Raw genomic sequence first — 15326 nt, 5'->3', positions numbered from 1 at the left:
ATGGAGCTTTTACCTTGATGCCTGCATTTTGGCATGAATAAATAAGCGCAGCTCATGCAGTAATGAGGATGATGTTTCTACCACCTCTCCGTTTACGGCTCCATCTGGGTTCCTGCCTTTCCCTGCCGTCATAAAACTTTGATTCCTGACAGAAAGGGTAGGATCACACATACAAGCAGCTAAAATGGGCTTCCTCCATACAGAAGCTGCTGATGTGGGGGGAAGTATCTGTGTCATATGGGGCATCCAATCCAACACTCCATCGGAGGGTTATCAGGTGTAAAACAAAAAGATTTAAAATTCAATACCACAAAAATAACGTTAATGCTAGAGAGTAGAAATCCTTTCACAGAGGTCCTCTAAATGTTTTCTAATCAGGCTGCTGAGGAACAAGCTAGTTAGACTCAGAGGTGAAGCTAAAGGAGCTAAAAGAGCTAAAGGAGGAACGCTACAAGCTAACTCACGGCTACACTCACTTTATTCACATAAGGTTTCCACCGATATGTCTTAACCTCGCCTCGCTGCAGGAAACACAAACATGGAAAAGAGAGGAAGGTCTAACTGGAGACCTTCTATAATCAACAAGTTCATAAAGATAAAATTCAGCAATTTATTCTGTGTCAAAAAAATATACTTCATTATTTGCATCAGCAGGATGAGACTAAGGTGCAGCAGGGATTTATGCTTTTAAGATGTTTTTCTGTTTAGCTGCTTTTCTGTTTCAACGTCTGCTGGCACTATTTCACCTTTTGGCATCTGTAATCATTTTGGGAGTAACGACTTTTCATGACACACAAACTGTGTTTGAAAGAACCTATAATGAGAGCAGAATATTTCAGACAAATGATGACTGCTGCCAGGAAGTTTCTGGCAGCATTTTGAAGACTGTAATAAAAATACAAATAACAAAATGAGGACAAAGAGCCAGGAATGATATAAATGATTTCTATAGGAACAGTGAGGACTCTGCTAACCTGTATCTATAGCAACCCAGCTTGTCCCCTGAGCTGGACACATGCTTAGATCTACAGTAAAAATGAGCAAACTTGGAACAAACTTTTAAAATTTTGCAAAAAAAAAAGAAAAAAAAAAGAAAAAGTGAATTAGTCGTGTTTCCATCTATCTACTGGTTTAGAGTGAATCACTGTTTAACTTGTGAGGATAAACAAGTTAATTTATCAGATGTTTGACATTGTAAAAAACCCAGCTGGCAGCGACATCGACCGTATCTGACAGAGAATATGTGTACCCACCGCCGTGTCTCGGGGATCCTCCATGGGGCTGCTTTTAGGCATCAGGGTAACTGCCAGCTCCAGAGAGCCCAGGTCCTCGTTGGGGAGCTGCGGGTCCTTCAGCACCAGAGTCACCGGTATCGTCCTGCAACACCAGCATGTGTGTGTGCTCGAGTCATCCTCCCACATAAAAAACATTAGCAGAAAAAAAAAACAAAAAAACCCTGTTTCGCTCTAGGTTTTATATTGCATGGATAGTTGTTATTTTTGAGTATTAGGATTTTAATAAATATGTATTTTTCTATCTGGGATTTCTAACTGGAGCGATGTTCCAGGCTCATGGATGTTAATAATGTGTTTTTTAATGTTTTTTATTTAGCAGATGTGTTGCTTTTGGACACCTTTCAACCGACAGATATGCTATTTAAATCAATTATTATATATATATATTGAGGGTCAGGTAATAAGGATGGAGTTAGAGTTGAAAAACTGAGCACATTTTTCAAAAAAAAATATAAAGTTTAAACAGATTTAATACATGATTTAACAAGGCAGGTAATGACTATTTTACACTGGTCGTGTAGGTTTGGATAAGAGCTGCACAATGTACAATAAATATATCGTCATCAATATCAGTGTGTGAAATATTGACTTTGAAAAGCGATTGTCTTATGACATCCAAGAGAATCAGTATAATGTTGATAAAGTGAAATTGAAGTGAATGAAAATGAAAGTAGAAATGCAGAGTCCAACTTGCTGACACTTGAAAACCGCTAAGTTCAAAGAAGGGATGTAAGCTTGTTTTACTGTGTTCAGCTTCAGATGTTCACCACAAACTGGCACAAGCATCAGGAAGGAGATGAAGAAAATCTCTCCCAGAGACACAAAAGGCTCATGGAGGAAAGCAAAAAGAGCATGCAGCACATGGAGCTGGACCGTAAGGGGAACCAAAACCACAGACAGGGTTGCCAACCATCCACAGCAACATTTGCATACGGAGCCCACATGGTTAGAAAATCGGTTTAACAATAGTCCCTGGTTGGGACTGTTTACAGGTTACATAATGACCCCAGGTTAGTTACCTGACCGAGTCTGATGGAGGCAGGTGTGGGACGTTAACATGACCCATATCAGAGAAGCATTTGACCTGTTTCTCAGGTCACGCCACTTTCTAGCCTCTTCTGGTTCACATATGTGATGTTATCTCTGTTCTGATGTTCCAACCCATAAATCCATCTTTGACACTGTCTGCTAACAGACGATACAGAGAAATCATAAAGTATATTTTGTTTGTTTTTCATTACTGTGCATGAAGTAGTAGGCTCTTTGGACTATGAAACCTAGAACTGAAGCTAGTTTCTTTCTTTAAATACTATTCTTCTGTGGTTTAAGCTGTCAGAAGTGGAGACCTTAATGTATTTAGTCACTAATAAAAACTTATTTTAAGGCATAGTGAAAATTAGAGTCAATAAAAAGTTAGTTAGCAAAAACTGGTGTTGTAGGAACTATCAGTATCCTGATGGGAACCAATCACTAACTCTCCAAAGAATCTGATTACCAACCACATTAATAAACAAAGTCTTTGTCTTCGTTTTGAAATTCAGCTTCACATATAAAGACTATTTTTTTTCTCTTAAATATAATTTATTTTGAAATGAATCCGTGGAAGAAAATTGTCTTGCGATGCGGTGCACATCTACATTTTGATATGTGCATAAAAAATAAATTAATTAATAAAGACTCTGCTAGACGGGTCTGCATGCGATTTTCTGCTGGAAGCCATTTAGGTTGAAACTTTACATCAACACAGCCAACAGACATGGGTGACTTACAGCGACGTTTTAGGTCAACCTGAAAGTGTTTCCTCTCAAAACAAAGAAAGTGGAAGTTGGCACAGGTCCTGTTTCAGTTGTCAAAATCTGGCAACCCCAACCACCGAGAGGTGGCTCACATGGAGGCATGCAACAGCAACCAGCACAAAGCAGCACAAAACGACACGGAGACACACACAAGCAGCTACGAGGATAACAACAGCCACCGGACAGTAGAACGGTCAGAGAAACTAACGTTGCTCAGAAGAGAAACACAGAACAGCAACAGAGACATGCAACCACCAACCACCACAGAGAGAAGAACAACAACCACAAAGACAACCTAAACAACTGCCTCTACGGCGCATTGAGCTAGTTTGGATTCTTAGACCCGTCTATAACACGACACAAATCCTGCATGATGACAGGAACGACTGACAGACCTCTGCTGCTCTAGAGACTCCAGGTAAAGAAAAGCAGAACCCATGAAGTCATCCTGAAGACCAAAGTCATAGTCAAACACCTGCAGGAGAGCAACACAACATCTCCACTGACTGCTGGTTCTATTTCACCATTGATTTCACAGTGTCTTCTGTGTGTTTTTAATCTTTACCTTGACATAGAGCGGTTCGCTCAGACTGTCCACGATCAGTGTGATCTTCTCGTCCCACACCGGGTTGAGGTTTTTGTGGATGGTCTTGCTTCTGAACACCTCTTTACCAGCCAGCTTGAACTTGACGTAGGGATCGCTGGAGCCTGAACAGATCAACCGTTAACACAGCCACAGAGGCAAAACTGAGGGGAAGGAGTAGAAGAAAGACGTCCACACGCACCTCCTCGGTCTCGGATGGCAAGGTTGTGTCCTCGTTTCAGCTCGATCTCCAGCTTGTATATCCCTGGTGGGGGGGTGGCTGCCTCAGCGGGGCTCCCCGAGGAGCAGGATGCCCCGAAGCCCTGTCAGGAGAGACGGATGCATTCATTAGAGCCGCTGCTGCTGCATGAACCCGAGTCGATGCAAACTCACCAACATTCTGAAGAGGAATGCCAGAGTCTTTCTACAGGTGTTGGATTAGAGTTTTTTTCTGTCTTTGCTGCATTCATACTGACACTGACTAGAGTGTGAAACTCGACTTATCCCTCAGAGGACGGCCGACAGGAAATTACACGATTCAAGCTTCCTCCCAACCGACCGCACTGATGCTAGATGATGTTTCTTCCGTTTTTTTTTGTACAACCACCCTTTCCACATCAGCACCTTCGGATGAGGAAGTCTGCAAACAGGCTTCATGAAACACATCCCTGACACTGATTTCATGCCTAATGTACAGGATTCATGGCTAAACTGTTCATAGGACTTTATGACTGAACTATTTCACAGCAGCACATACCTCAGGACATGCAGTATCTTCTGTGGTTGAGTAAAACTTCAGATCAGATGCAACCAAAAGTTACCAATTCTTAGCAAGAGCAAAAAGTTAACTTCAAAATCTTGCAAAAACGTTCAACCACATGGGAGGAAAATATAAATAAGGAAAAATGTTACAATGTTATGTTGGATTAACAGATTAATAATTGGAAATCAGAAGGTGCTTAATAGGAGAATTTCTTTGTTTTTCTACAGAACTTTAACCAGGTGAAGCTAAACTGTAACACATGAGGAGAAGATATTTACAGACCAGGTGGTTTTGTTTTTATTATTATCTTAAATTTAAAATGTATATATTTTTGTACAGTTTCGGCTTAATTACCACTCTTTCAAAAAATGTCCTTTTTTAAGTCTTTAAACTCCAGCTGATGATTAGTTAACAGTTATTTCAATAATTGATTTGTCGCAATTAATCGTTTCAGCACTAAGCCGATGTTCATTTCCATCTTGTGGCCGTTGGTGTGTGTCCCGTACTGGAAGCATTTTCTCCCCCACAGCAGTCAGTCTGCTCAGCATTAATTATTGAATGTTTGCTGTGTCTCCTCCTGACACCATGACAAATTCATAACACTGTTAATGACTGGATGACAACTGGCAACAATGTTCTTTCTAAATCTGATTGCCGTGATGCGAAAAAAGTAATTAAGTCCCCCCAACCCATAAACTTTAGTAAAATCTTCCTTTATAATTCCAAGAATGATCCACGCAAGATTAAATAAAACATTTTGAAACTGATCTATGATGGAGTATGAGAGCCAGGATAAAACATAAAAATGAATAAAGAAGTGAATCATAATGTTGCGAGAAAAAAGTTGTACAAGAAAAAAGCCATAATTTCATGGAACTAGTCATTTGACAATGAAGTCAAAATAATACAGGAATAACCTCAAAATACAAGAAAGTCATAATATTGTGAGAAAAAAGTTGTACAACAATAAAGTCAGTATTATTAGAATAAAGTCATTCGACAACTAATACAAAATAATACATGAATAAATTCATAATAATAAACTAATTAAGTCTCAACAATTCGATAACTCCATTGGTTTTGCTCCCATTAAAATGACTTTTTTCTGGTCATTTTATGACGTTCTTCTGGTAATATTGTGTCTTTACTCTGCTAATGTCATGACTTTATTCTCATAAGTAATTAAGAAATAATCTCTTAATCTGGTCCCACTGAGCCGTGGTATATGTATGATGTGCCAGAAAGAACGCGCTCCACTCTGCATGTAAGCAACAGTGAGACGTTAACATCGATCTCTCCATGCTGCGTTTTAAATGCCAGGAAGCCACTGAGAATCCTGCATCCTGTCAACACATTCACACACATCCCTGCGAACATCCGGATCGATGTCGATGATAAATGAGAGTCTGGAGTGTGAGAGCAGCAGATTGCTCCAGCGTTTAAACCGGATGGATCGCTGTGGACTGCAGGGAGGTCGTTAAGGATTCCTGTTGCCTCGTAATCCAAGTGTTGCTTGATGGCCTGTGAGTTTTGTCAACATGACAAAAAAATGATCTAATTTGAAGTATTAATAAAGTCATTCAATGTAATTATTCCACAACAGATTAAAACACACAAAACCTGCTTTTGTTATAATATCTGTTATTAACATGTATTTATTTTCTAGTTATTGTGAAAAACTTCTTATGAGAATTTAGATTTAGAGTTATGAACTCCTATTGGTCAACAGCCAAAAAACTGTCTGAGGTTTTTCTACTGTTTCAGGGTCGTGTTGATGAGCTGAATCCAAAATGCACATTGGTTCTGCTCAATCAGGTCAACTTTCTGAACTATGGAGCAACATGAGCATCAAAATGTATGACTTGTTCTCACATCTGGATCGGTTAAAAACCTGACCTGATTGAGAAAAGTGGATGTCACTTATGGATTCAGCCGTGCAAAATAGTCCTAATTCAGTTGAAAAAACAAAGACAACTTCCAATAATATTTTTTTGTAACCCAGTGCTACTGATGAATGAAAACCTTAGACAGGCTGCATTGCTTATACCATCTTCCCTTCAGCTGGTTCCACTAGAACATCAATAAATATGAAAATAAGATGATTAAATATAACAGACAAATAAAATAGAGCTATATTTCATGTTCGCAGAACTTTGATTCAGTGACATGGTGCTAATAGCGAAAGTTCAAGCTGGAAGACTCCGCCCCCTCCGTTCACCCATAGGCGTCATGCTCATCTCAGACCTCAGCGCTGGACCTCACCCGGCGCGTCCAATCATCAATCAAGCTCTGCATAAAAGGATCCACACCCAGTTGTGTTCAACCCACCACTGCCCCTTCTCCACCCACATCCTTCGGCTCTCCAGGATAGCACTCTTTCTTGACCTCCACCACCAGTGTCGGGCCCCGGGGGAGAGCATCCCTAATCGGTTATCGGATGTTCATCAAGTTCACATCAAATCTCAGCTCAGATCAGCTGCCGGGGCCCGAGTGCCAAAGAACTGTTATTCATTCCTGTCATTATATATTTTAATTGTTCCTTTTTCTCCATCTGAGTCTTTCCAGATTGAAATGCAGTTGCCTAAAATAAACTGTGAATACTTTTTTTTGCTTTGTTCTCCAGCATTACTACAACTGCCACAAAATATTGTGATCCGATTATAAGAGCATAACTCTTATTTAGATCTGTATCTTAGTGTTGGTTCTTTATTATTTCAGTTAAAATTATTACATAGAACAGCTGCAGTTAAACTTAGAATGAACTACTACTGAGGTGACCTTGATCTAGTTACTAATTAAGGGTTACAGGGCCATGAATCACTTTGTGGACAAGTGTTTCCTCTGACGGTCTGCAGCTCCACCAGAGCTCTCACAGCAACATGGTTCATAAAAAGTTGTGTGTCATTCAAACGTGTTGAATCCATAATCCTTCTGTAAAATCACAGACTGCGATTTCCCTCAAAACGCCGCGTTATGTTGCCGTTCCCAAATAGGCGGGGCTTGTCACTCCACCGCTTGAGTAAGATACTGACGTCTCTTCTGATTGGCTGATAGGTAATGAGCGCTAGCATCATGGCTGAATTCTGAATATATCTCATGTAACTGCTTATATCTGATGCTGCCATGATTTTTAATCACTTGTGTGAAAAAGCTTATTCACGTGTGAGAAATTGTGAAATTGTGTTTTTTCACCATCAGCAGAATGTAGACAAAGATTTGTGTACATTTATAATAGAAACGCAGACAGTGCTACACAGACAGCAGCAGTCACACTGATGCTTCTTTGAAACTTGTTGCAGCAACTCTCAACGTTATCATCATCATCATCATGTCTGTCGGATTTTCACTTTGAGTCATGCGGACGCCAAAGTATGTTGGGAGCATCATGAAACTGCTGCTACACATGGTGCTCAGTAAGTTGTTGCTAGGTAACCAAAAAGTGAGTGAATTAGTTGATGCCACTGGAACAACCTTGCTTAGCTGACCATGAGAGGTTGAGTAGCTGAAGCCTTTCCTGTACCTACATCCCCCAGAATGCTTTGGGGTTCTGGATCCCAGCTCAGTGAAACAATCAAAATTCTATCTGATGCATTTTCTATTAACCACGTTTCTATTGCAATAGGTGTCATTATCGTTTTATCGTGCAGTCGTACATCCTTTACATCTGAGTTCTTTGTGATAGTTTATCGCATAGAATTCCAACAAAGTGTTCAAGGTAAGGAGAGAAATGCTATTACTTTCCCAGTCTCTCAGATCAGCACTGCATGCAACACATAGCATGACATGTTCCAGTAATGAGGCAACATCTGCAAGGAGAAGCAAGAACTGATATGGATCTGAGGTCAGACCACCCAGACAGCCGGGATCTGATAAAAACATGACAGAGCAGAAATGCTGAGCAGAAGCCATGAGTGAGACAAGATAAAAGTGTCCAATCTCTAAGATCAAAGCTGTTAGCAACAAAAGGTAGCATAAATTATTCACAGCTCGGTGGGGCTGGAGGCATCCAGGAGCCAGAAAGCAGAAGCAACCTGCTGCTGCGCCGCCGAGGACGGAGAAAACAAATGTCTTCTAGCAGGTGAGAGGTACGACTGAAACTGATCTCTATCACATACAAACATTACAAACTAAATGTATCTCTCATTCAGAGTCCAAATTGATTAACTCTTTACACAAACCTTTTCCTCAGTGTGGCTGGGATAAACTGGCTAATATTCCATTAGCCATAAGATTGCGCAAATTGAAATTACGGAAATAAATTAGTGTAAGAGAAACGGAGCATTAATGGTTGAAAGAACACTTAGTTTTTTACTAGAAAGGTTTTGTGGCCATGGAAACGAGGTTGGTTTTGTGTCTCTTGAACAATTTCCTGACACGTTCTACTCTGCTCCAGGCATTACGGTCATTTCACAGACTGCAGCATGACACAGGCTTTCTTTAAAGCAACCACAAACTTTTATGCAAATGACCATCTACTGCAAACAGAATGTTCGCCAACAGTTTACGAAAATATGATTTCCATTAATATATTTTTTAAGTTGAAGTTATTTTGAGCTGACAGAGATACACTGTGGTCTTAACTCCACTTCCACTTGCAGGTTTCTGTTTCATCAAAGCGATGACACCACCAGAGGTACGGCTGAAACCAGCTGTATTAAAAGGCACCTGCATCCTTCTTCACACTGTCTAACGTGAAATCATAATAAACTTTTCCTGTTTTAGATCAATTGGTTTGGGGTAAGATTATTGTCAATTAAAAATGTATGTGCAGGAGTCTAAATTTGTAAATGCAAGTCAATAAATGTAAAACAAAATATTAAGCTTTGTGTTTTTCAAATGATACATAGATGTAAAATCAGAGGTTTTATCTGTGAGAATAACAGCTTACAAAGTACAAACTGTCACCTTCCTATGTCACTTTTAGCCAAAAGTGTGTGTTTTTTTTAAAAAAAAAAACAAAAAAATATTTATTTTGGCAAATAACTTCTTATTTTAAGAAGGTGATGAAATACAAGTTACAAAGTTACAACTCTGCAACATTATTGACAGCAATCTTACCCCATAGATAGGTTAAAATTACTGAGAGCAGCTTGTGGAAGGATATCCAAGTAATACAGTGTAAGGGCAATGGTACCAAATAGTAATGAAGAGTACTTAAACTTTTGACTTTGAAGAAAGTAATATAAATGTCTTATTACTCTGGCATTTAGCAAATAGAAAGAAAAATTGGGAATCGTAATTGAACAAAAACAGGAAAAGTATATTCTCATTTCACACCAGACTTTTTGTAAAAAAAAATGCTTATGTGTATTTTTTTTATAGTATAAACCAGCAGTAAATAAGATATTTGCTAACAGAGCTTCACACTGAACAATCTGACCTCAGAGACGGTTTTCCTGGATGGGAAGGAGAAAGACAACAGATGAGTGCAACCAGCAAAGCTGAAACGGCGACAGAACAAGGTAAGAAGTTTACATGACAAGGCTGACTTGAACTGCCAGCGCTAACAAGCTGCTTAGTCAGAATTAACTGTGGCACTAAATCAGGAAGCAAAGCTGAGAATAGAGTTCAACCAAACCAATCTCATCAGGCATTCTAATGAACGCCTATTTTAAAGCTTTGCCTTTGTTTTTACTCACACGTGTGTCAGGCTTCAGGATCAGTTTAACTGCCATTGTTTCAGTTTGAGATTACTGGTTATGATCTGGGAAATTAATCCAAGCTGAGTTTATAAATTAGCACTGATAAATAACTGTCTCCTATTAATATTGTAGTTTAAAGTCAACACGGATGACAAAATATCAAACATATTACATATTAAAGTTATAAAATGTTTTGAATGTTACTGAGTAAAATAAGTGATTGTACTTTGTTGAAGCCAAAGTATAGTCCTGGCTTCCACAGATGATTACATGGCCATTTCTGACAAAGATCCATCAATCAATTACAGTTTCTCCTGATCTCAACTCATTGTTTATTTAAAGGCTGAGCACACAATCAGTTTCTACCAGTACGGGCAAAGAACGTTGATGCTACACAGCAGCTCTGTTTACAGAAGTAATAATGGATGCCATTATCTATGCTTATTCAGCAACTGACCCGGCCGGGCTATTTTTTTGTTTTGTTTTGTTTTTTTGTTTGTTTGTTTGTTTGTTTGTTTGTTTTTGGCCCCGAATTTCCCTTTACTAATTTTAGAACGTTAATCTTAGAATGTTGCTCGCGATAATCGTAACCGATCATCCGTGTGTGGTATGCTAAGACTGATCGCGTCCAGTCGGCAGAACGTTGGGACTGCTCCGATCTAAAATCGGGCATATTCTCGCAGCGTATTGGGCTTTCCCTGATTGGGAGTGAGAACTGAATCTGTTGAATGTGACAGGTAGCCAATCAGAAAGCGCGGTGACGTAGCTCATGGAGGGGAATCCCAAACAGCTGAGCTGACACGCCCAAACGAGTCCGGTGGACGTCGGAAACATACGTGGAAACAGCACGAATGTTTATTCAGCATTTCGTACAAATAATATCCACAGAAATGATAAGGAGCGGAGTTGGAGCAAATTCATTCATTCAGTCAGGGCTTGACGCTTACACTAGCATTGCAGGTAGATTGTAGTTGTGACGCATTATTTTGTACTAAAGCCTGCTCACATGGCAAGATTTGCTCCTGTTATGTGGCTGGACACACGAACCGACCGAACCTGTTGTACTTTTATTGGCTCGTGTGGTCAGAGAAGTTTTGAAAATCGGTCGACAATCCTAAAATCATGCGGTGTGAACCAGACTGAAGACTTACAAGCTCTACTCCTCTCCTCTCGTCTCGATCAGCGCCCTAACGCTCTGACTCTGGTCGCTATGGTAATGTTTACATGTCCTTTCAAAATAAGATATAGATACGCCACAAAACGAACATTTACTTTCATGAAAATATTAACTCACGACAACGACAAATTAATGGGAGCTCTGAGCTTGTTTCTCTGCAACGAGACGGTCCTATCTGGGAAACAATGACACCCGATGCAGAGGGTGCTTGGTCTGTAATGGCGAAGCAGTTTGAAGCTTCATTGTCTCATTAGCAACCCGGTGCATATTATGCAGAGCGGGCTTGGAAGGTGGGAGTCACCTACAGGTCCGGGATAAATCCATTCTCCTGTCTCTGGTCCTTCTCCCCTTTTCCAAAGAAACCTTCTAAAGACATTTCTTACTCATTGTGGGCTCAATGTTGGCGAGCAAGACGTAACCAGAGAATCGGTTAAAGGGTTTTCAAAATAAAAGATCCTCCAGACTCAGATAATACGTAAAACGAAAATATTTATTTCTTGTGCGGCCCGGTACCAATTGGTCCACCGACCGGTACCGGTCCGCGGCCCGGTGGTTGGGTGACGACTGTATTGAACTAATCGAAAGAAAGCAAAACTAATACCAAAAGCGTTTTGAGGAGCACTGACAGAAACGTCTGTAGGGAAGTCTGATTGGATGTGTAGTTGTGGGATTACGATGTGATGTGCTTCACTGATACAAACAGCTTTTATAATTTCATAATTATAATTGTATATTATAATTATATTATAATATTATAATTTTCGGCCATGCTTTCATCTGGATTTACCACCCCTGGCTTCTGCTGGTGCAAAATTATGACGGATGTCTCACATGACGCAAAGGTCAGATAAAAAACTGCATGACCGTTCAGACTGCAACGTGTTCAATTTAGTTCCACATATTGAAGTGGAGGAAATCAGTATTTTGAGGAGCAGGGAGGGGTGAAAAGATCAGAATTGGTCCGTTCAAACTGTCAGGAAAAACTCAGACATGGGTCGGATTGTCCTTTTGGTGCCGGGGAACAGCATTGTTCAGAGGCAGACAGATAGGAAATGCTGAAGATGTCACACACTAGCTGCGCTAACACCATGAGCTAACTCTAGAAGACTTAGAGCAACTTAAAATGTCAGTAAAGCTCCTGATCAAAATAAGATGCTACCTGATTTTATATTGGCTTCATAGAGACAAACAGCCCAATGACGGTGTTCTGTTCCTCTGAGCTCCCTGGTCAAAATGTGTTTCCCAGCTACAACGCTGACAATCTTAATATAAGGGAGCAGGAACTCAAACAACTTGCTGGACTTTTGCTATCGATGTTCAACAGGAGGCTCCTCAACAGAATAAAATCCTGTTGTCTGTTTCTAAAGTGCCTCAGAGTATCATAATTACTCTGGAAAACATTAACCGTCCCTCAGTCTGGAGCTCTAAAAAACTGTTTCCTCATAGGCTAAATATGATTGTAAGAATAGTAAAAGATCAGCTCACAATGATCTGGACTGGAGTCAGCTGGGACCAAACTCGGCTTCTTTAGCATTGACTCACCCTTCTGACCAGGAACAACGCAATCTGCAAAGCCAAGTACGGAGGCAGAGGCGTTATGCTTGGGAGCTGTTGTCAGAACATAATAAGTCACAATATGCCACCAAAGATGAATTACTAAAGAATGACATGAAGGGCCTTCATAAAAGCTCACATATATATAAAATATTTGTGTACAATCCTATTATGACAAAATAGAAAGAATGTTCATTGACTTCAAATTATGTTAAAACAATATATTCAAAGATAAATGATACAGATGCTGAATAGGGAGCCTTGGAATAAATTCAATAAGAAGAGTTGATGAAGATACGTAGAGTCTTCCTTAAGACTGAACCTTGTGGGCTCTTACAGACAGTGATCAATACGGTAACTAATAGACTCTTTCAGCAGGAAACCTCAGAGCGGGCTAGACTTCCATCTTACACGTTTTTTCACATTGTCATTTTTAAAAACCACACTGAAGAAACGTAGAGTTGTGTGACTTACACAGTTCCTTCTTTATAGGAGACCTGGGTAGAGCTGGGGTACAAATTAAAAAATGATACAAAACATCTTCTGGGCTGTTAAACACTTATTTTGACATCAGAGGTCATCTGTTCATGTGGCTTCAGTGGTATCCTGGTGTCTTAAAAGCCTTAATGTTTAATAGTCTCAAAAACAACTTTTAACATACATCTGATCTGAAACCTGATATTTATAATTATTGAATAAAAAAATAAAAACATTTAATTCTCACTGATATCAAACCCAGCTAAATGTTTGTCATTTGAAGTTCATTAGGATTGCTAGGATTGTGCATATTACTTTCTATAAACATAAATGAATATCACATTAGAGCTCCACAAGTTCATCACAAGTTCATTCTCACATGGTCAAACAATCATGTTGTCACTTAACTAAAATAATTGCTGAAGTCATTTTTTGAAAATTATAAGATTTTTAATAATATATATTTTAAATCACCATCTCTATATTGCCAAGAGATAACTTAGGCAAAGAAATCACTTTTGGCAAAAACAAACAAGCAAACAAAAAAAAACTTTATTTAATGAAGGTAATTATATGATAATACAAGGCCTGTCCAGCCATCATGCAGTTCAGGAACGACAAACGTATCCCATAGAGGGAAATATGCATATGAGCCCTAGATATGAACATCAAACCATGACAGTAACCAGAGTATAAACCTTAGAGTGGGACGGTGTCGTCATTTTGCAGAAACACCTTTCAGTCTATTTTCTTGTTTATCTGAACGGATAACAGCAGAATAATCTGGACCGCTGTCTGGTTCACCATCTGGGTCACTGCTTACCCACAGGAGACAGAAATACTGAGTCTATATAATCTGACAGACATCCATCAACAACAATACATACATGAATGTTATGTTGATTTAAAACATGATTTATACTGGTTTGGTCTCTAGAAATGGAACTTTAAGTGAAAATGTCTGTGTTACTTTAGTCCATCTCTTACTTTCCTTTTGTCAATCAGAACTGCTGTTTTCCTCACTCAGTTACTGGATTTATGCTAGAGCAAAAGAAATATAGCTCACCGACAGCAGGCGTTCACATGATGAGGCGAGGCAGAACGGGTCATCTGAAGAGGCGCAGCGAAGAAACCTTCGGATTGCTAGACGGGGCTGTGCCACCGGGGTTTGGCTTAATAAAAGATCCAGGGTCAGGGATGACACAAGAGAATCCCTCACAAAAAAAAGCTCTTAAAGTTCAACACGGAGGTGAGAAATAGACAAAAGCAGGGAAACTGAGAATGTCTCAAAGATAACTCCTGAATAGAAGGAAGCAGGAGACCAAGTCAAGTTGCTGAATGAAAAAGAAAAAAAAAACAAAAAACAGAAGGACAGCAACGGGCCAGCCTGATTGACTGGATGATAATCCTTTCCCAGGGGATTAGGAGTAACTAAAAGAGTTTGCTTCAGGGTATGACCAGGGAAAACAGGACAACGGCCTCATCAGGTCACACACAGACATGTCAGGAACAACAAGTGCAGACAAAAGAAGTCTTCCCCCTCATACCATCTGATCTTAAAGATCAGACTGACCCACATATGACAACAAGGCAGCAAAGACCATAGACTGACAATAATAACTATTTATTGCTTCTTTTTTAGGTAACTGTTTGGCTGATACAGCAACACACACCAATACCAAATCACACCCTTTTGTAACATGTTACTTCAGGACACCAGTCATATAACAAAGTGTGTTGTGTGTCACTAAAGCAGACTGTTTGTTCAATGACAGCATCAATAAGTCTGAGTTTTAATAGTCTTCTTGAACAAACAGTGTCATAAAATAGTAAAACTAAAAATCTCTGCAATACGAACAGGTTTGTGGGTTTTTGAGCATCATTAATTGAAATTCATCATGACAAAGATTAACCAAACTTTTATCAAGATAAGAAATGTATTGTGATAAATGATAAACGATACGTTAAATGTCCACCCCTAGCCTCAAGCTATCAGGAAGCTGCTATCTTCCAGTGCTGTCATATTCCATAATTGCAAC

General features: G+C 39.5%; 1 protein-coding gene across 8 annotated transcripts in view; it reads right to left on the bottom strand.

Moving 5' to 3' along the window:
• The window catches only part of mctp1b (multiple C2 domains, transmembrane 1b), a 36924-nt gene that overhangs the window by 14804 nt on the left and 6794 nt on the right, over positions 1–15326 (bottom strand). For 4 of the 8 annotated variants that reach the window (XM_007578105.2, XM_007578106.2, XM_007578107.2 and 1 more), the window contains exons 2-5: positions 3877–3997; positions 3657–3799; positions 3487–3566; positions 1254–1377 (exon numbers count right to left, since the gene is read on the bottom strand). In XM_007578105.2, the coding sequence (XP_007578167.1) occupies positions 1254–1377; positions 3487–3566; positions 3657–3799; positions 3877–3997 (468 nt within the window). Of the gene's footprint in view, positions 1–476; positions 522–1253; positions 1378–3486; positions 3567–3656; positions 3800–3876; positions 3998–4067; positions 4160–15326 lie in introns of those variants that run through there. The other 4 variants (XM_016664095.1, XM_016664096.1, XM_016664097.1 and 1 more) reach the window with 3 other exon arrangements.

This window comes from Poecilia formosa, unplaced genomic scaffold (genome assembly GCF_000485575.1).
Source record: "Poecilia formosa unplaced genomic scaffold, Poecilia_formosa-5.1.2 Scaffold467, whole genome shotgun sequence".
Lineage (NCBI taxonomy): Eukaryota > Metazoa > Chordata > Actinopteri > Cyprinodontiformes > Poeciliidae > Poecilia > Poecilia formosa.
The sequence above is the reverse complement of the archived record's forward strand: the minus strand, read 5'-3'. Positions and strand labels throughout refer to the sequence as shown.